The 22215-nt window shown below is 47.1% G+C and overlaps 3 protein-coding genes across 3 annotated transcripts in view; 2 read left to right on the top strand and 1 right to left on the bottom strand.

Moving 5' to 3' along the window:
* The window catches only part of LOC140422254 (uncharacterized), a 218947-nt gene that overhangs the window by 59758 nt on the left and 136974 nt on the right, over window positions 1–22215 (bottom strand). The window lies entirely within an intron of this gene.
* Window positions 3339–22215, top strand: part of LOC140422253 (uncharacterized) — a 227500-nt gene continuing 208623 nt past the window's right edge. The window contains exon 1 of the mRNA XM_072507289.1: window positions 3339–3519. The gene's annotated coding sequence lies outside the window, so the exon portion shown is untranslated. The remainder of the gene's footprint in view (window positions 3520–22215) is intronic.
* The window catches only part of LOC140418015 (uncharacterized), a 111619-nt gene continuing 109113 nt past the window's right edge, over window positions 19710–22215 (top strand). Inside the window, exons 1-2 of the mRNA XM_072501446.1 lie at window positions 19710–19883; window positions 20653–21633. Of these exons, the coding sequence (XP_072357547.1) occupies window positions 20999–21633 (635 nt within the window). The 5' untranslated portion in view covers window positions 19710–19883; window positions 20653–20998. The remainder of the gene's footprint in view (window positions 19884–20652; window positions 21634–22215) is intronic.

The raw sequence follows: 22215 nt of genomic DNA, 5'->3' as shown, positions 1-22215 counted from the left end.
GATCGGCGCAGGCTGGGAGGGCCGAAGGGCCTGTTCTTGTGCTGTAATTTTCTTTGTTCTTTATTCTTGAACCAAGTGAATCCCTCCCCGCAGTCAGCCAGGTGAATGGTCTCTCCCCGGTGTGAGCTCATTGGAGTGTCGCAGGCTGGAGAATTGAGTGAATCCGATCCCACAAATGGAGCAGGTGAATGACCTCTCCCTGGTATGAACTCGCTGAGTCAGAAGCCGATATGAATCACAGAATCCTTTCCCGCAGTAGAGCAGGTGAACACCACATCCTGGTGAACACTTTCTCCCCAGTGTGAACGCACTGGCTGAATGACTTCGTGAATCAGGATCAGGATCATGACACAGGATCAGGGGTGAGCTGGCAAGGTGGATACAGAACTGGCTAGGTCATAGAAGGCAGAGAGTAGCAATGGAAGGATGCTTTTCTAATTGGAGGGCTGTGACCAGTGGTGTTCCACAGGGATCAGTGCTGGGACCTTTGCTGTTTGTAGTATATAAAAATGATTTGGAGGAAAATGTAACTGGTCTGATTAGTAAGTTTGCAGACGACACAAAGGTTGGTGGAATTGCGGATAGCGATGAGGACTGTCAGAGGATACAGCAGGATTTAGATTGTTTGGAGACTTGGGCGGAGAGATGGCAGATGGAGTTTAATCCGGACAAATGTGAGGTAATGCATTTTGGAAGGTCTAATGCAGGTAGGGAATATACAGTGAATGGTAGAACCCTCAAGAGTATTGAAAGTCACAGAGATCTAGGAGTACAGGTCCACAGGTCACTGAAAGGGGCAACACAGGTGGGGAAGGTAGTCAAGAAGGCATACGGCATGCTTGCCTTCATTGGCCGGGGCATTGAGTATAAGAATTGGCAAGTCATGTTGCAGCTGTATAGAACCTTAGTTAGGCCACACTTGGAGTATAGTGTTCAATTCTGGTCACCACACTACCAGAAGGATGTGGAGGCTTTAGAGAGGGTGCAGAAGAGAGTTACCAGAAAGTTGCCTGGTATGGAGGGCATTAGCTATGAGGAGCGGTTGAATAAACTCGGTTTGTTCTCACTGGAACGACAGAGGTTGAGGGGCGACCTGATAGAGGTCTACAAAATTATGAGGGGCATAGACAGAGTGGTAGTCAGAGGCTTTTCCCCAGGGTAGAGGGGTCAATTACTAGGGGGCATAGGTTTAAGGTGAGAGGGGCAAGGTTTAGAGTAGATGTACGAGGCAAGTTTTTTTACATAGAGGGTAGTGGGTGCCTGGAATTCGCTACCGGAGGAGGTGGTGGAAGCAGGGACGATAGTGACATTTAAGGGGCACCTTGACAAATACATGAATAGGATGGGAATAGAGGGATACGGACCCAGGAATTGTAGAAGATTGTAGTTTAGTCGGGCAGCATGGTCGGCACGGGCTTGGAGGGCCGAAGGGCCTGTTCCTGTTCTGCACATTTCTTTGTTCTTTGTTGAATCCCTGGCTACATGCAGAGCATTTGAAAGGCCTCTCCGAGTGTGATTTTACTGCTGTGTCTGCAGGGTGGATAAATTATTGAATCCTTTCCCACATTCAGAGCAGGTGAATGGCTTCTCCCCAGTGTGAGCCCTTTGATGTGTCAGCAGGTGGGATGACTAAGTGAATCCCTTCCCACACACAGAGCAGGTGAGTGGCCTCTCCCCAGTGTGACGACATTGATGAGTTTCCAGCACAGATGGGGATCTGAATCCTTTCCCACAGTGCCCACATTTTCAGGTGCAGGCGTCCTTGAGACTCTCCAGGTTTCATAATCAGTTGAAGCCTCATCCACAGCAAAACCGTGCAGGATTTCTCTCTGCTCTGAATGGTGCGATGTTTTATCAGGCTGTGTAATTGGTTAACTGCAGGGCGGCACGGTGGTGGAGTGGTTAGCACTGCTGCCTAGGGTGCTGAGGACCCGGGTTCGATGCTGGCCCCTTGGCTGTGTGGAGTTGCACATTGTCCCCATGTCTGCATGGGTCTCATCCACACAACCCAAAGATGTGCAGGTTAGGTCGATTGGTCGCACTAAATTGCCCCTGAATTGGACAAAATAATTGGGTATTCTAAATTTATCAAACAAAGTAATTGGTTGACGCTTTTTCCAGTCAGTTCCTTGGAACACAATTACCGTGTCTGTGTGTCTTGGTGCTTTAAAATCTCTTGAAACAGACAAAGATTTCTACTTCTAGATTCAAAGTCCGATGATATTCAGGTCCCAAGGAATCGAGTGACTTTGTCAGACCCAGATGCGACATTTACTTTCAGATTTCTGTCTGTAAAGCCTCACTTTCTAATATACTGTAAAAGGAGATTATAAATATCATCACTGTCAAATAAAATAGAAATTCAGAAGACAATTCTAGTTTCAATGGAATATCTTTCCTCCCTCGTTCCCCTAAAGCTGTAAATTTTCATCCCACACACTCTCCCTCCATTCTCACTCTGCTGTATCTAATATCCACCCATGATTAGACATATGGGGCAGTGGGGGAGAACTTTATTTTGGCAGTGAGTGCTGATGACTTGGAACTCACTACCTAGTGGTGCAAGTTGAGACGATAAGATTATTTGAAACTGAATGTAGAAGGGCACGTGAAGGAAATAAACTTGCAGAGGTATGGTGATATCGAGGGGAAATGGGACAGCCTGAATTGTTCTGCAAAGAGTCGGCATGGACTCAAGTGACTGAATGGACTCCTTCTGTGCTGTAATAAAATAGAGAACTTATTCACAGAAGACAAGAAATAATAATAAATGGCTTAACCCCTTTAATGTGAACATTATGAAAGAGACCATTCTTTTAGCCAGACAAATAAATGTGTCAAGCTGAGGGAACAAAGGATATCAATGTCTTTCAGAGAGAGAGAGACCTGCGCCAACCTTTTCAGAGTCTGCACCCTCCCTGGATTCGCTTCCTTTCCTACAGTTGCTGCAAGTCACCAATGTCTCCCCAGAATGAGAAAGGAAATGGAAAGGGGGAAACACTGAGCTCCCAGATGAGGAGGAAGTTTTAGTCTGAAACTCATTGTCCAATCTCCGAATTGTGGCGTCACAATGGAGCCCTGCCTGAATCAACCAATAACAAATCACTCTGCTCCACCGTGACGTATGCGGGTTCCAGTGCGCTGTCCCGCCCCCATTATTTCCCCTCCCCCTTGTTTCCTCCAGACAAGGTTTCCAGGCAACCGGCTGACGGCTCCCGCCAGAGCGAGAAGCCGCTCGGTGATCTCCGCCCAGGTCCGGGACTGCGCATGTTCAAGGGGCGGGTTGGTGCGCATGTGCGGGGAGGCCCCGCCCCTTGACCCTCATGCAGGGATATTGACCAATGGCAAACTGGGTGGACCGGAAGGATTCTTCTCCGCCAGTCAATCAGAGTTCCTTCATTGTCTGCCTGCAGACTTTGGAAATTGAGCTTGTTAACCTGCTCATTCCTGCCCAGCAAAGCTGCTGCTCTTCACTCTGAATGAGCTTGAGCTTCACACCTCCTCCCGTCTCCAACATCTGTGAGTGAAACACTTTCTTTTCTCCCCCTTTCCATTTCTTTTTTCATGCTGGCCTTCAATTGGTCACTTGCAGCAACTGAAGGGAAAGGAAGTGAATCCAGGGAGGGTGCAGACTCTGGAAAGCTTGACCCAGGTCTCTCTCTCTCAAAGACATTGACATCCTTTGCTCCCTCAGCTTGGCACATTTATTTGTCTGGCTAAAAGGATGGTATCTTTCCCAATGCTCACAGCTCTGTCACTCCGCCCCTCCGAATCCGCTCCCTGAAGACGACGTATGGGGCAGTTTTGGCGACTAGGTATTGGGGAATGAGAGAGGAAAAAATGTTCCATAGAAACGAGAGTTGTCGGTTATGAATTTCTATCCTACACTTTTGTAAACTCATTTTGTAAACTCCTTTTATAGGATATTAGAAGATGAGGAATTACAGACAGAAATCACAAACGTAACCTCTCGATGTGACGGAGTCACTCTATTCCTTGGGACCTGAATATCATCGGCCTTTGAATCTAGGAGGAGAAATGTTTGTCTGTTCTGTCGGCTTCAAAATATTTTAACCATCAGTGTGACTGGAAAAGCACCGAGACACACACACCCGAGTGAGAGTGTTCCAGAGCACTGACTGTGGAAAGAGCTTTAACCAGTTACACAGCCTGAAAAAAACATCACACCATTCACAGCGGGGACAGACCGTACACGTGTTCTGTGTGCGGACAAGGCTTCAACTGATTGTCCAACCTGGAGAGACACAAGGAGACCCAAAACATGGAGAAACCGTGGAAATGTGGGAACTGTGGGAAGGGATTCAGATCCCCATCTGTGCTGGAAGCTCATCGACGCATTCACACGGGGGAGAGGCCATTCACCTGCTCTGTGTGTGGAAAGAGATTTGCTGTGTTTTTTTTAAATTAAATATTTTATTGAAAATTTTTGGTCAACCAACACAGTACATTGTGAATCCTTTACACAATATTATAACAACACAAATAACAATGACCTATTTTATAAACAAAAAATGAATAAATAATAAATAACAAAAATAAAAACTAGCCCTAATTGGCAACTGCCTTGTCACAAGTAACACTCTCCAAAAATATAATTTAACAGTCCAATATATAATTATCTGTAGCAACGACCTATACATACTATACAGTATATATTAACAACCCTGAGAGTCCTTCTGGTTCCTCCTCCCCCCCCCCCCCCCCCCACCCCCCGGCCTCTCTCGCCTCCTGCACTCCCGGCTCTTGTGCAACCCCAAATATAGCCAACCCCCAGCTTGGTTCGACCCGGACTCCTACTACTTTCGAAAGCACCTTTGTCACCCCCATCCAAAACCCCTGTAGTGCCGGGCATGACCAAAACATATGGGTATGATTCGCTGGGCTTCTCGAGCACCTCGCACACATATCCTCCACCCCAAAAAATTTACTGAGCCGTGCTCCAGTCATATGTGCCCTGTGTAATACCTTAAACTGAATCAGGCTTAGCCTGGCACACGAGGACGACGAGTTTACCCTGCTTAGGGCATCTGCCCACAGCCCCTCCTCGATCTCCTCCCCCAGCTCTTCTTCCCATTTCCCTTTTAGTTCATCTACCATAGTCTCCCCCTCGGTCCCTCATTTCCCTATATATATCTGACACCTTACCATCCCCCACCCATGTCTTTGAGATCACTCTGTCCTGCACCTCTTGTGTCGGGAGCTGCGGGAATTCCCTCACCTGTTGCCTCGCAAAAGCCCTCAGTTGCATATACCTGAATGCATTCCCTTGAGGCAACCCATATTTCTCGGTCAGCGCTCCCAGACTCGCGAACTTCCCATCCACAAACAGATCTTTCAGTTGCGTTATTCCTGCTCTTTGCCACATTCCATATCCCCCATCCATTCCCCCCGGGGCAAACCTATGGTTGTTTCTTATCGGGGACCCCCCCAAGGCTCCAGTCTTTCCCCTATGCCGTCTCCACTGTCCCCAAATCTTCAGTGTAGCCACCACCACCGGGCTTGTGGTGTAGTTCCTCGGTGAGAACGGCAATGGGGCTGTCACCATAGCCTGTAGGCTAGTCCCCCTACAGGACGCCCTCTCTAATCTCTTCCACGCCGCTCCCTCCTCCTCTCCCATCCACTTGTTCACCATTGAAATATTAGCGGCCCAATAATACTCACTTAGGCTCGGTAGTGCCAGCCCCCCCCTATCCCTGCTACGCTGTAAGAATCCCTTCCTCACTCTCGGGGTCTTCCCGGCCCACACAAAACCCATGATGCTCTTTTCAATCCTTTTAAAAAAAGCCTTCGTGATCACCACCGGGAGGCACTGAAACACAAAGAGGAATCTCGGGAGGACCACCATCTTAACCGCCTGCACCCTCCCTGCCATTGACAGGGATACCATATCCCATCTCTTGAAATCCTCCTCCATCTGTTCCACCAACCGCGTTAAATTTAACCTATGCAATGTGCCCCAATTCTTAGCTATCTGGATCCCCAGGTAACGAAAGTCCCTTGTTACCTTCCTCAACGGTAGGTCCTCTATTTCTCTACTCTGCTCCCCTGGATGCACCACAAACAACTCACTTTTCCCCATGTTCAATTTATACCCTGAAAAATCCCCAAACTCCCCAAGTATCCGCATTATTTCTGGCATCCCCTCCTCCGGGTCCGCCACGTATAGTAGCAAATCGTCCGCATACAAAGATACCCGGTGCTCTTCTCCTCCCCTAAGTACTCCCCTCCACTTCTTGGAACCCCTCAACGCTATCGCCAGGGGCTCAATCGCCAGTGCAAACAATAATGGGGACAGAGGGCATCCCTGCCTTGTCCCTCTATGGAGCCGAAAATATGCAGATCCCCCTCCATTCGTGACCACGCTCGCCACTGGGGCCCTATACAACAGCTGCACCCATCTAACATACCCCTCTCCAAAACCAAATCTCCTCAACACCTCCCACAAATAATCCCACTCCACTCTATCAAATGCTTTCTCGGCATCCATCGCCACTACTATCTCCGTTTCTCCCTCTGGTGGGGCCATCATCATTACCCCTAACAACCTCCGTATATTCGTGTTCAACTGTCTCCCCTTCACAAACCCAGTTTGGTCCTCGTGGACCACCCCCGGGACACATTCCTCTATTCTCATTGCCATTACCTTGGCCAGGACCTTGGCATCTACATTTAGGAGGGAAATAGGTCTATAGGACCCGCATTGTAGCGGGTCCTTTTCCTTCTTTAAGAGAAGCGATATCGTTGCTTCAGACATAGTCGGGGGCAGTTGTCCCCTTTCCTTTGCCTCATTAAAGGTCCTCGTCAGTACCGGGGCGAGCAAGTCCACATATTTTCTATAGAATTCGACTGGGAATCCATCCGGTCCCGGGGCTTTTCCCGCCTGCATGCTCCTAATTCCTTTCACCACTTCTTCTACCTCGATCTGTGCTCCCAGTCCCACCCTTTCCTGCTCTTCCACCTTGAGAAATTCCAGCTGATCCAAGAAGCCCATCATTCTCTCCCTCCCATCCGGGAGTTGAGCTTCATATAATTTTTTATAAAATGTCTTGAACACTCCATTCACTCTCTCCGCTCCCCGCTCCATCTCTCCTTCCTCATCCCTCACTCCCCCTATTTCCCTCGCTGCTCCCCTTTTCCTCAATTGGTGTGCCAGCAACCTGCTCGCCTTCTCCCCATATTCGTACTGTACACCCTGTGCCTTCCTCCATTGTGCCTCTGCAGTGCCTGTAGTCAGCAAGTCAAATTCTACATGTAGCCTTTGCCTTTCCCTGTACAGTCCCTCCTCCGGTGCTTCCGCATATTGTCTGTCCACCCTCAAAAGTTCTTGCAGCAACCGCTCCCGTTCCTTACTCTCCTGCTTCCCTTTATGTGCCCTTATTGATATCAGCTCCCCTCTAACCACCGCCTTCAACGCCTCCCAGACCACTCCCACCTGGACCTCCCCATTATCATTGAGTTCCAAGTACTTTTCAATGCACCCCCTCACCCTTAGACACACACCCTCATCTGCCATTAGTCCCATGTCCATTCTCCAGGGTGGGCGCCCTCCTGTTTCCTCCCCTATCTCCAAGTCCACCCAGTGTGGAGCGTGATCCGAAATGGCTATAGCCGTATACTCCGTTCCCCTCACCTTCGGGATCAATGCCCTACCCAGCACAAAAAAGTCTATTCGCGAGTAGACTTTACGGACATAGGAGAAAAACGAGAACTCCTTACTCCTAGGTCTGCTAAATCTCCACGGGTCTACACCTCCCATCTGCTCCATAAAATCTTTAAATACCTTGGCTGCTGCCGGCCTCCTTCGAGTCCTGGACTTCGACCTATCCAGCCCTGGTTCCAACACCGTATTAAAATCTCCCCCCATTATCAGCTTTCCCATCTCTAGGTCCGGAATGCGTCCTAGCATCCGCCTCATAAAATTGGCATCATCCCAGTTCGGGGCATATACGTTTACCAAAACCACCGTCTCCCCCTGTAGTTTGCCACTCACCATCACGTATCTGCCCCCGTTATCTGCCACTATAGTCTTTGCCTCGAACATTACCCGCTTCCCCACTAATATAGCCACCCCCCTGTTTTTCGCATCTAGCCCCGAATGGAACACCTGCCCCACCCATCCTTTGCGTAGCCTAACCTGGTCTATCAGTTTCAGGTGCGTTTCCTGTAACATAACCACATCTGCCTTAAGTTTCTTAAGGTGTGCGAGTACCCGTGCCCTCTTTATCGGCCCGTTCAGCCCTCTCACGTTCCACGTGATCAGCCGAGTTGGGGGGCTTCCTACCCCCCCCCCCTTGTCGATTAGCCATCACCTTTTTCCAGCTCCTCACCCGGTTCCCACGCAGCTGTATCTCCCCCAGGCGGTGCCCCCCCGCCCATCCTCTCCCATACCAGCTCCCCCCTCTCCCCAGCAGCAGCAACCCAGTAATTCCCCCCTCCCACCCCCCCCCGCTAGATCCCCCGCTAGCATAATTACTCCCCCCATGTTGCTCCCAGAAGTCAGCAAACTCTGGCTGACCTCGGCTTCCCCCCGTGACCTCGGCTCGCACCGTGCGATGCCCCCTCCTTCCTGCTTCTCTATTCCCGCCATAATTATCATAGCGCGGGAACCAAGCCCGTGCTTCTCCCTTGGCCCCGCCCCCAATGGCCAACGCCCCATCTCCTCCACCTCCCCCCATCACCACCTGTGGGAGAGTGAAAAGTTACCACATCGCAGGATTAGTACATAAAACCCCTCTTTGCCCCCCACATTCGCCCCACCACTTTGTTCGAACGTTCTTTTTAATAACCCGCTCATTCCAGTTTTTCTTCCACAATAAAAGTCCACGCTTCATCCGCCGTCTCAAAGTAGTGGTGCCTCCCTCGATATGTGACCCACAGTCTTGCCGGTTGCAGCATTCCAAATTTTATCTTCTTTTTATGAAGCACCACCTTGGCCCGATTAAAGCTCGCCCTCCTTCTCGCCACCTCCGCACTCCAGTCTTGATAAACGCGGATCACCGCGTTCTCCCATTTACTGCTCCGAGTTTTCTTCGCCCATCTAAGGACCATTTCTCTATCCTTAAAACGGAGGAATCTCACCACTATGGCTCTGGGAATTTCTCCTGCTCTCGGTCCTCGCGCCATCACTCGGTATGCTCCCTCCAACGGACCCGCCGGGGCCTCCACTCCCATTAACGAGTGCAGCATCGTGCTCACATATGCCCCGACGTCCGCTCCCTCCACACCTTCAGGAAGACCAAGAATCCTCAGGTTGTTCCTCCTTGCGTTGTTTTCCAGTGCCTCCAACCTTTCCACACATCGTTTCTGATGTGCCTCCTGCGTCTCCGTCTTCACCACCAGGCCCTGTATATCGTCCTCATTCTCGGCTGCCTTTGCCTTCACGACCCGAAGCTGCCGCTCCTGGGTCTTTTGTTGCTCCTTTAGCCCTTCGATCGCCTGTAGTATCTGGGCCAACAGCTCTTTCTTCATTTCCTTTTTGATCTCTTCCACACAGCATTTCAAGAACTCTTGTTGTTCAGGGCCCCATGTTAAACTGCCACCTTCCGACGCCATCTTGGTTTTTGCTTGCCTTCCTTGCCGCTGTTCTAAAGGATCCACTGCAATCTGGCCACTCTCTCCTCCTTTTTCCATCCGTATCCAGGGGGGATTCCCTTCTGGTTTACCGCACAGTGTTTTTAGCCGTCAAAATTGCCGTTGGGGCGCCTATCAAGAGCCCAAAAGTCCGTTTCACAGGGAGCTGCCGAAACGTGCGACTCAGCTGGTCATCGCCGCACCCGGAAGTCGAGATTTGCTGTGTTATCCAACCTGCGGGCACACCAGCGAATTCACACCAGCGAGAAGCCATTCAGCTGCTCTCAATGTGGGAACAGATTCAGTGATTCATCCAACCTGCGGAATCATCAGCTAATTCACACTGGGGAGCGACTGTTCACCTGCTCTCAGTGTGGGAAGAGATTCACTCAGTTATCCCAGCTGACGAGCCACCAACAGGTTCACACTGGCGAGAAGCCATTCACCTGCTCTCTGTGTGGGAAGGGATTCACTGAGTTATGCAGCCTGAAGAAACATCAGCGAGTTCACACTGGGGAGAGGCCGATCACCTGCTCTCAGTGTGGGAAGGGATTCCATGTTTCATCCGTACTAGTGAAACACCATCGAGTTCACACTGGAGAGAGGCCATTCACCTGCTCTGCTTGTGGGAAGGGATTTACTGAGCTATCCATATTGAAGAAACACCAGCGAGTTCACACTGGGGAGAGGCCATACACCTGCTCCCAGTGTGGGAAGAGATTCACTCGGTCAGACACCCTGCAGTCAGATGAGCGAGTTCACAATGGGGAGAGGCCATGCACCTGCTCTCAGTGTGGGAAAGGATTTATTCACTCATCCAGCCTGCCGACACACCAACGACTTCACACTGGATAAAGGCCACTCGTGCTTTCAGCCTGAGAAGGAAATCTGTGATTCATCGCACCTGCTGATTCACTACCAAATTCACAATTAATTACAGGGGTTGGATTCTGTTATTGTTTCTGCTTCAATTACATCCAGGACTGCATTTTGTTCATTCTGACAGTTGGTCAATGGGGATGGTCAGACGATTTCTTTCTACTGGACTGGCCGGTCTCACGACGTTGCCTCCAGTGGGCTGATGCTCTTTGAGACTTGTTGCAATTGCCTGGTTCTAAATTTCACGAGGATCACAGACTGAAAGAGTATTTGTAAGTTAGAAGATGTTTAGTTCCCATTTCTGTTTGGAACCCCCAAAGCATGCCACCTTGCCATGGAGATGGGCTGTGGTGGTTATATGTTTTATTCTGTTTAATTTATTTGGCTTTTCCTCACAGAAGAAAATTATGAGGGTATGAAATGAATGAAATGAAAATCGCTTATTGTCACAAGTAGGCTTCAAATGAAGTTACTGTGAAAAGCCCCTAGTCACCACATTCTGGTGCCTGTTCGGGGAGGCTGCTGCGGGAATTGAACCATGCTGCTGGCCTGCCTTGGTCTGCTTTCAAAGCCAGCGATTTAGCCCTGTGCTAAACAGCCCTCAGAGGGGCAAGTTGTTTGAGGTGGATTGGGAAACAGGGATTAGCTAATATTAAAGGAAATATTACATATTTACCAGCTGGTCAGTTAGCCCAGTTGGCTGGTTCATGATGCGGAGCGACGCCAACAGCATGGGTTCAATTCCCGTACAGAGGTTATCCATGAAGGCCCTGCCTTCTCAACATTGCCCCTCACCTGAAGTGTGGGGACCCTCAAGTAAGTCATCACCAGTAAGCTCTCTCTCTCTCAAAGGGGAGAGCAGCCTATGGTCCTTTGGGAATTTTACAATATAATTACCGAATATACCAATTCACGAATGATAATTAGTGTTCACTACTGAATAATCATTGGTTTAATAACTGGCTTTTGATATATAATCAATACAGAGTTAATATAGAAAAGATACAAATGCGAAACGCCTGCAGGGAGCCACATGTTCGAGGTTAAAAAGACTTCCTTGACCTTGTTACTTATGGCAGTGAATACACAATGAAAATAACAATTTGAAAACTTTATTTGATTATACATGCGTACTTAAGTTTCCTAAATTACAGCAGTAAATATGTTTCAAATGTACTTCATTGGCTGTAAAAGACTGTAAAAGAGGTTCAGTGGTCATGAGTGGTGCTTTAGAAATGCACCTGTTCTAGTAGTCTGCAAACTAGGATAAATTACACTTGGTGTCTTCACCAAAATCATTGATAAAGAGTGAATCTTAATTTTGTCTAACAACCATGTCTTTGACACCATTTCGATCACTTGGTGAAACTCCAGACATACTATATCCACAATTATTTGTTGTAAAACAGAGCAAGGTGTTGTGATGTGGAATTCACTGTCTATAAGTGGTGCTGGAAGCTGATTGGACTGTACCTTCAAAATGGAAATAGATGCATTCTTGAAAAGAAAACAAAACTGTCGGATGATGGGATCAAGTCGGTAGTTTTACAAGGAGCTGGCTTGGGAAAAATGGGCCAACAGGACTGCTTCTATGCTCTGGGAGCCTTGTGTACATGTAAAGTGAGTGGCAATGGCCTGGAACCTACTTTCTGCAAGGGCAGCAGAAGTAGAGATGATGGAAGGATTCCAAAAGGAAAGTGGATGGGCACTTTGAGGGAAATAAATCTGCAGCGCTTTGGGGATAGATTGGGGCAATGTGACTGACTGGTTTGTTCGACAGAGAGCCGGCAAGGACTCAAAGGGCTGAATGGCCGCATTCCCCACTCTCCAGATGCTGTGATCTCAGAAGAGAAATTTCAGCTGCTGCAGTCTCTCCAACTCACTGAAGTCCCTCATCCCTGGTGACATTTTTGTAAATCTCCTCTGCACCCTCTCTGAGAACTTCACATCTGACCTAAAGTGTGGGGCCCATATATAGGGCTCCATTCCAGAGGGATAGAATTGAAAAGCAGGGGGGTTATGTTCAACTTGTTCAGAACCAGGGTTAGACTGCACTGGGAGTCTCTGTCAACATTTGTCACCTCCATTTAGAAAAAGGAAACAGAGATACTGGAGAAGGTGCAACAAAGATTCACAAAAACAATACCAGAACTGAGAGCATTTCACCCTCAGGAAAGGCTGGGGCTGCTTTTCTCTAGAAAAGAGAAGACTGAAGGGTGACCTGAAGGAAGTCTTTAAGATGATGAAGGGGTTCAATAATCCAATAGATTTTTACCCAGCGAGTGGTGAGAATGTGGAACTCGCTACCACAGCGAGTGGTTGAGGTGAACAACCTGAATACATTGAAGGGGAAGCTAGATACATACAGGAGGGAGAAAGGAAGAGAAGGATATGCTGATGGGGCGATGAAGAGGGGTGGGTGGAGGCTGATGTGGAGCATAAATACTGACAGAGACCAATTGAGCCGACTGGCCTGGCCCTGTGCTGTAGACTCAATGGAATAGAGACAAATGTATTTATTTTAGATCTACCTGTAATGGGGGGAAAAACACTATTTACTATTCAGGATAAAATAAATGTCCTTCAGCAGCGTCTGTGGATCATTTCAGTGGGAATGTGCTCTCCCAGGCTCAAAGAGCATCAGCCCACTGGAAGCAAAGTCATGAGACCGACTAGAATATACCCATTGTCTCGAACCTTGGTTAGACCACGGCTGGAGTAGTGTGTGCAGTTTTACTGCCCTTACCTTAATGAAGATATTATTGCCACAGAGGGACGGTAATGAAGGTTCACCAGACTTGTTCAGGGGATGGCGGGACTGTCGTATGAAGAGTGATTGGGGAAACTGGGCCTGTATTCTCTGGAATTTCGAAGAATGAGAGGTGATCGCAATGAAACCTACAAAATACTGAATGGAATAGACAGGGTGGGTGCAGGTGAGATGTTTCCCCTGGTTGAGGAGTCTGGAACCAGGGGACACAATTTTAAAATAAGGGGGAAGTCACTTAGGACCGGATTCGGTTGCGAATCTTTGGAACTCTCTACCCCAGGGGATGTGAAATCCTTGGGAAAGTGGACAGCACAATCAAAGGCCCCTCTCACCCGGATTATTCGCTGGTCCAACCTCTTCCATCGGGCAGAAGATATAAAAGTTTGAGAACACACACCGACAGATTCACAAACAGCTTCTTCCCTGCTGTTACCAGTCTCCTGAATGACCCTTTTATGGACTGAACTGATCTCTCGGCATCTTCTCTATTATTTCAGCACTACTCTGTATGCTTCACCTGATGTCTATGTATTTACATTGTGTATTTTTCATATGTCCTGTTTTTTTTCATGCATGGAAAGATCTACCTGGACTGTACACAGAACAATACTTTTCACTGTACCTTAGTACACGTGACCATAAATTTAAATTATTGAGTGTTTAATACAGAGACTGACAGATTTCTAAATACCAATAACACAAATAAATATGGGGAGAGTGTGGGTAAAAAGGCTTTCAAGTGGTTGATCAGCCATGACCGTATAGAATGGTGGAGCAGGCTCGACGGGCTGAATGGCCAATTCCTGCTCCTATGTTCCAATGATACAAAGATAGGTAGGAAGGTAAATTGTGAAGAGGACATAAGGAGGTTACAAAGGTATATAGATAGGTTAAGTAAGTGGGAAAATATCTGCCAAATGGAGAATAATGTGGGAAAATGTGAAATTGTCTATTCTGTCAGGAAGAATGAATAAAAAGCTTATTATCTAAATGGTGAGAGATTGCAGAGCTCTGAGATTCAGAGGGATCTGGGTGTCCAAGAGCACGAATCACAAAAGGCGAGTATACAGGTGCAGCAAGTAATTAGGAAAGCTAGTAGAATGTTATTTAGAGGGCGGCACGTTAGCACAGTGGTTAGCACAGTTGCTTCACAGTGCCAGGGTCCCAGGTTCGATTCCCGGCTTGGGTCACTGTCTGCACCTTCTCCCCGTGTCTGCGTGGGTTTCCTCCCACAAGTCCCAAAAGACGTGCTGTTAGGTAATTTGGATATTCTGAATTCTCCCTCCGTGTACCCGAACAGGCGCCGGAATGTGGTAACTGGGGGCTTTTCACAGTAACTTAATTGCAGTGTTAATGTAAGCCTACTTGTGACACTAATAAAGATTATTATTGTTTATTGTGAGGGGAATGGAATACAAAAGTAGGGAGGTTATGCTTCATTTAGACAGGACATTGGTGAGACCACATCTGGAGCACTGTGTACAGTATTGCTCTCATTTAAGGAATGATGTAAATGTGTTGGAAGCAGTTCAGAGAAGGTTTACTGAACTCATACCTGGCATTGGAGGCTAGTCTTATGAGGAATGATTGGACAGGCTGGGCTTGTGTCCGATGGAGTTTAGGTGACTTGATTGAACCGTATAAGATCCTGAGGAGCCTTGATAGGGTGGATGTGGAAAGGATGTTTCCTCGTGTGGGAGAATCTAGAAATTGGAGCCACTTTAAAAGTAACAGCTTTCCCATTTAAGGCGGAGGAGAACTTTTTTCTCTCAGTGAGTCGTGAGTCTTTGGAACTCTCTCTTCCTCAAAGGGCAGTGGAGGCAGAGTCTATGAATATTTTGAAGGCAGATCTGGATAGACTCTTGATAAGCAAGGGGGCGAAAGTTTATTGGGAGGGTAGCCGGGAATAAGACCATAAGAAATAGAACAGGAGTGGGCCATTCGGCCCTTCCAGCCTGCTGCACCTTTCAATTGGATCACGGCTGATCCGACATTTCTCACGTCCACTTTCCTGCCCTTTCCCTGTAATCCTTGATTCCCTCACTGATCAGAATCTATCTCAGTCTTAAATATACACAGGGACTCTGTCCCCACAGCTTTCACAGTTCCAAAGACTCACAACCCTCAGAAGAAACTCCTTCTCATCTTAATCTTAAATTGGCTCCTCATTATTCTGAGATGATGCCCTCTTGTCCTAGACTCTCCCATGAGGGGAAACATCCTCTCAGTATTTACCCTGTCAAGCCCCTTAAGAATCCTGTATGTTTCAATGAGACCACCTCTCATTGTTCTAAATTTCAGTGAGTAGAGTCCCAACCTGTTTAACCTTTGCTCCTAAGACAATCTCTCCTTACCTCCAACACCACAGGCTCTTATCTCATGACTTAATCTGTTGTGAAGTACCTTGCCGAACATCTTCTGGAATTCCAAACACAACACATCTACCGGTTCTCCTCTATCCACTCTGATTGAGGCTTCCTCGAAGAACTCCAATAAATTCGTCAGACACGGTTTCCCTTTAACAAAGTCATGCTGACTCTTTGACTAGATTATCATTTTCCAAATGTGCTGCTATTCCTTCCTTAATAACTGATTCCAGCATTTTTCAAACAATTGATGTTCAGCTAATCTGCCTATAGTTACTTGCATTTTGCCTCATTCCCTTTTTGAGTAGGGGTGTCACATTGGCAGTTTTCCAATTCTCCAGCACTCATCCAGAATCCAAGGATTTTTGGAAAGTTATAATCAATGCATCCACTCTCCCTATAGCCATTTCTTTAGGATCCTAAGATGCAAGCCATCTAAGCCAGGAGGCTTATCAGCCATTAGCCCCATTAGTGTGTCTAATACTACTTCTGTAGTGATGGTATTTAATTCCTCCCCCTATTCTTTAGTAATAATGGGATGTTCGATGTCTCTATCACCATAAGGACTGATGCACAATATCTGTTTAACTCCTCTGCCATTTCCTTGTTCCCTACAGCTATCTCCCCAGATTTATTTTCTATGGGGCCTATGTGGATTTGAGGTTACAATCAGATCAGCCGGGAACTTATTGAATGGTGGAGCAGGCTCGAGGGGCCGAGTGGCCTACTCCTGCTCCTAATTCATATTCTATCACATCCTTTACAATACATTGTAGTATTTTCCCTCCTACTGATGTCAGGCTAATGGGTCTGTGGTTCCCGTTTTCTCTCTCCCTCCTTAAATATTGGGGTTGCATTTACCACCTTCCAATCTACAGGAACCATTCCAGAATCGATAGAATTTTGAAAGAATACCACCAATTTATCCATTATCGCCACCTCTTTCAACACTCTGGGATGTAGAGTATCAGCTCCCAATAATTTTTCCAGTACTACTTTTTCACGAATCCTAATCTCATTCGGTTCCCAATCCTTAGGCTTACTACTATTTTGGCCACTTTATTATAGAGTCATAGAATTTACGGTGCAGGAGGCCATTCAGCCCTTCATGTCTGCACCAGCCCTTGGAAAGGGCACCCTACTTAAGCCCACACCTCCACCCTATCCCTGCAACCCAGTACCCCCACCTCATCTTTTCGGCACTAAGGGGCAATTTAGGATGGCCAATCCACCTGACCTACACATCTTTGGACTGTGAAACCCATGCAGCCACAGGGAGGAAGTGCAGACTGTACACAGTCACCCGAGGCCGGAATTGAACCCGGGTCCCTGGAGCTGTGAGGCAACAGTGCTAACAACTGTGCCACCGTAGCACCCGTTATGGGTGTTTTCCCTTGATCTAATGGATTCTTTAACTTTTCTTGTCCGCCACAGTTGCATCACCTTTCCTGTTGGAGTTTTGTTCCTTGAAGGAATCTATATTTTACATAATATGTAACAATTCCTTAAGTGATAGTGATTGCCTGTCTATCATCATTTGTTTTATTGGAAGTTCTCAATCTAACACAGGCAACTCGCCCCATAGACCTTGAAAGTTTCCTTCTGTGACAAACACTCAGATAAATTAAACAAACTAACCATGTAATCACCATAGCCCAACTCCATGGTAATGTGGCATGCTCTGGAGGGTTCCAAACAGAATTGTGAACCAAATATCTTTTAACTTCCAAACACCCTTTCACTCTGTGATCCTCATGAAATTTGAACCCAGGTATCGGCAACAAGACTCACAAAGTCATGAGACCGGCCAGTCTGGTGGGAAAAAAAAACATCCAACCACCCACATTGACCAACTGACAGAATGAACGAAATGCAGTCCTGGATGTAATTGAGAGCAGAAACAATACCAGCAGAATCCAGGGTGGCGCAGTGGTTAGCACTGCTGCCTCACAGTGCTGGACCCAGGTTCGATCTTGGCCCCGAGCCACTGTCCGTGTGAAGTTTGCACATTCTCCCCGTGTCTGCGTGGGTCTCACCCCCACAAACCAAAGATATACAGGGTAGGTGAATTGGCCACGCTAAACTGACCCTTAATTGGAAAAAAAAACAGAATTGGCTGCTCTAAATTTATAAAGAAATAAATAATAGCAGAATCCGACCCCTGAAATCAATTGTGAACTTGTTGGTGTCTCAGCAGGTGCCATGAATCACAAAATCCCTTTCCACACTGAGAGCAGGTGAACAGCTTCTCCCCAGTGTGAACTCGCTGATGTCTCCGCAGGGTGGATAACTGAGTGAATCTCATCTCACACTGAGAGCAGGCGAATGGCTTCTCCCCAGTGTGAACTCGCTGGTGTGCCTGCAGACTCGATAAAGTAGTGAATCCCTTCACACATTGAGGGCAGGTGAATGGCTTCTCCCGAGGGTGAACTTGCTGGTGTGACTTCAGGTTTGATAAACGATTGAATCCCTTCCCACACTGAGAGCAAGTGAACGGCCTCTCCCCAGTGTGAACTCCCTGGTGTGTCCGCAGGGTGGATGAATTACTGAATCCCTTCCCACACTGGGAGCAGGTGAATGGCTTCTCCCCAGTGTGAACTCGCCGGTGTGTCCGCAGGGTGGATGAATCACAGAACCCCTTCCCACACTGAGAGCAGGTGAACGGCCTCTCCCCAGTGTGAACTCGCTGGTGTCTCTGCAGGCTGGATGAATCACTGAATCCCGTCTCACACTGAGAGCAGGTGAACGGCCTCTCCCCATTGTGAATGCGTCGATGAGCTTCCAGCTTAGATGGGACTCTGAATCCCTTCCCACAGTTCCCACATTTCCATGGTTTCTCCATGTTTTGAGTTTCCTCGGACAATCAGTTGAAGCCTCATCTACACATAGAACAAGTGTACGGTCTGTTCCCGCTGAGAATAGTGTGATATTTTTGTCACGCAATGTAACTGGTTAAAGCTCTTTCTACAGTCAGTGCCCTGGAACATTCTCACTCGGGTGTGTGTGTCTCGGTGATTTTCCAGTCACACTGATGTTTAAAGCCTTCTGAAGTAGACAGAACAGACAAACATTTCTCCTTCTAGATTCAAAGGCTGATGATATTCAGGCGCCGATGAATTGCGTGACTGCCAGATCGAGACGTGAACTTTGAGATTTTTGTCTGTTAATATCCTGTCAAAACAATTTACAAAAGTTTTTTTTAAATAAACAATTTTAAAAAGTTATTTTTTGGCATAGTAAACAGTAGCATTACAGAACGAGAAAACAAAAGGACTGTACACTAAGCAAAGTACATAGTGCAATTGCCGTAACCCATCCCACCCAGATCTGCCTAATTGACTCCCTATGCTACATTCCCCTAACCCTACCTCCCCCCACCCCCCAATTTACAAAAGTTAGCACTGTCAGTACAGGATAGAAATTCAAAACAGACAATTTCTCAGGAACATTCTTTCCTCTCTCATTCCCCACAAGCTGTAAATCTCCATCCCACACTCTCCATTCTCACTCTGCTGTCTCTAATATTCACCCTCCCAGTTCTCCTGAAGGTGCTGATTCAGGCTGATTGACAGATCCCTGCTCACTGCTTCCTGTCCTGGACACAGAACCTGAAAATCTTCATGCAGGCTGCCAGACAAATATATGTCTATATTACTGGATTAAAATGTGTGTAATATACAGACTGGATTCACTTCCTTTCTCTTCAGTCACCAATGTCCGTCCGTCCCCGAGAATGAGAAAATAAATGGAAAGGAAGAAAGATTGATTTCCTCGCACATGTTGCCCAGAGAAGGAAGTTTTAGTCTGAAACTCATTGTCCAAACTCCGTGTTGTGACGTCACAAGTTAACCCAACATGAAACAGCCAATAGAAATTACTCTGCTCCGCGGTGACGTCTCCGGGTTCCGCTGATGCGCTGTCACGGGGCGCCTTCCTCCCTGTAGTACCCTCCCCCATAACCTTCTCGAGACCAGGTTTCCAGGCAACCAGCTGACGGCTCACGGCAGAGCGAGAAGCCGCTCGGTGGTCTCCCCCTCCCCCGTGTCCAGGGACTGCGCAAGTCCAAAGGAAAGGGGAAGCTGCGCATGTCCAAAGGAAAGGGGAAGCTGCGCATGTGCGGGGGGAGCACGCCCCTGACCTTTCTGTTGAGGTATTGACAATGGAAACCGCTTAAGAACCGGAAGGACTCTTGTCCTCCAGCCAATCAGAGCGCGATCTTTGTGTGAATGACGATTGAGCTTCACACAGACTGAAACCTGCTCCTGTCTCCAAAATCTGTGAGTAAAACACTTTCTTTTCTCCCGCTTTCCATTTCTTTTCTCATTTTGACCTTCAATTGGTCACTTGCAGCAACTGAAGGGAAAGGAAGTGAATCCAGGGAGGGTGCAGTCTCTGAAAAGATTGACCCAGGTCTCTCTCTCTCTCTTAAAGACATTTACATCCTTTGCTCCCTCATCTTGACACATTTATTTGTCTGGATAAAAGGATGGTCTCTTTCCGAATGTTACAATTAAAGGGCTGGTTTCCCCAATAGTTGGTTGAAATTTAAGGTGGCAGTAAATTAATACAGGACAGAGATATGTTTAGTGTTGTTGGTTATCGATAAGTTGCATTGATTATTCTTTTCTGTTTTGTAATATCAGTCATCACTTGTTACTTAGTATTGCTGAAATGTGGGACCTGCTATTGAAGCTTTTCATCTTCACTCATCAGGATGGATGCAAGAATACCAAACGCCAAGAATCCCTTCCTCTCATCCCAGATTCTCAGCTAATACAGTCCTGTATATTGCATTCATTTTTGTTGCAATAAATATGTAGAGATTCAGCACACATGTATATGTCGACCAGCATGAATCAGCATCTTCAGGAGAATTGTGAGGGTGAATATTAGGTATACAGAATGTGAATGGAGGGAGAGTGGGTGGGACGAGATTTATAGCTTCTGGTTAACGAGAGAAGAAAGGATGTTCCAGAGAAACTAGAATTGTCTGTTCTGAATCTCTATCCTGTACTGACAGGGGTAACGTTTTGTAATCTTTTACAGGATACTAAAGGTGAGGATTTACAGACAGAAATCTCAAACCAAACGTCACATCAAGATCTGACAGAGTCAATTGATTCAGCAGGACCTGAATATCATTGGCCTTTGAACCTAGAAGAAGAAATGTTTATCTGTTTTGTCTGTTTCAAAATAGTTTTAAGATCAGTGTGACTGGGAAGGCACCGGAATGCACAGACATGCAACTTAGAGTGTTCCATTGTATGAATTGTGGAAAGAGCTTTAAACAGTTACACAGCCTGAAAAAAACATTGTACCATTCACAGCGGAGAGGGACCATACACATGTTGTATCATCTTTGAATCTTGAGAGATGCAAGGATGCCCGCATCATGGAGAAACCATGGAAATGTGAGGACTGTGGGAAAGGATTCAAACGCCCATCCCATCTGGAAAGACATCGACACAGTCACACCGGGGAGAGGCCATTCACCTGCTCCGTGTGTGAGAAGGGATTCACTCAGTTATCTCACCTGCAGACACACCAGCAAGTTCACACTAGGGAGAGGCCATTCATCTGTTCTGTGTGTGGGAAGGGATTCACTCAGTTATCCCACCTGAAGATACACCAGCAATTTCACACTGGGGAGAAACTTTTCCCCTGTTCCGTGTGTCAGAAGGGATTTACTCAGTTATCCCACCTGAAGATACACCAGCGAGTTCACACTGGGGAGAGACTTTTCCCTTGCTTTATGTGTGAGAAGGGATTCACTCAGTTATCCCACCTGCAGACACACCAACGTGTTCACACTGGGGAGAAGCCATTCACCTGCTTTGAGTGTGGGAAGGGCTTCAGTCACTCATCCAACCTGCTAAAGCACGAGCGAATTCACACAGGGGAGAGGCTGTTCACCTGTTCCAAGTGTGGGAGAGGATTCAGTCAGTCATCTAACCTGCTAAAGCATGAGAGAGTTCACACCGGGGAGAGGCCGTTCACCTGCTCTGACTGTGGGAAAGGATTCACTCAGTTATCCAACCTCCAAAGACACCAGCGAGTTCACAAATGATTGGTTGATTTATGGGGTACAGGTTGTTTTTAATAAATCTCCACTCCAAATCTTGTAAATAAAGTGACAAGACTTAACCATCCAGCCAGTATGAACACTTCAAATGGTAAATGCAAAAGATTCATTAACTGTTAAGAGGTTGAAAAGTAACAAGTTAAAAAGATTTTAAAAATTAAAGTTTTAATTAAAAGTACATCACCACCAAGAATGGAAAGGTATATGTATCTGTGTTAACTGGACTACTTTCGAAAGTATATTTAAAATGTTTTTCAAAATGATGAGATGGCTCCAGCTGGTCACATGCTGGTTTCTGGAAGTTTCTGTGCAGTTTCAAAGTGAACGAAGGTTAACGTCTCAAACATCCTGGAATGTAACCCACATTGCATCACATGAACGTTCCAGCCAAGCTAACACACTGTCCCAGCAGACGGGCTGTCTGCCCAGCTAGTTCTCCACAAGGGCATCTGGCTGCAAGTCATAATCTCCAATAATGTTGCCAATGGCCTCAACAGTAACTGTTCCAACACAGAGGTTTTAACAAG

Source organism: Scyliorhinus torazame, chromosome 5 (genome assembly GCF_047496885.1).
Source record: "Scyliorhinus torazame isolate Kashiwa2021f chromosome 5, sScyTor2.1, whole genome shotgun sequence".
NCBI classification, from domain to species: Eukaryota; Metazoa; Chordata; class Chondrichthyes; order Carcharhiniformes; family Scyliorhinidae; genus Scyliorhinus; species Scyliorhinus torazame.
Note: the sequence above shows the minus strand (reverse complement) of the source record. Positions and strands in the feature narration are given on the sequence as shown.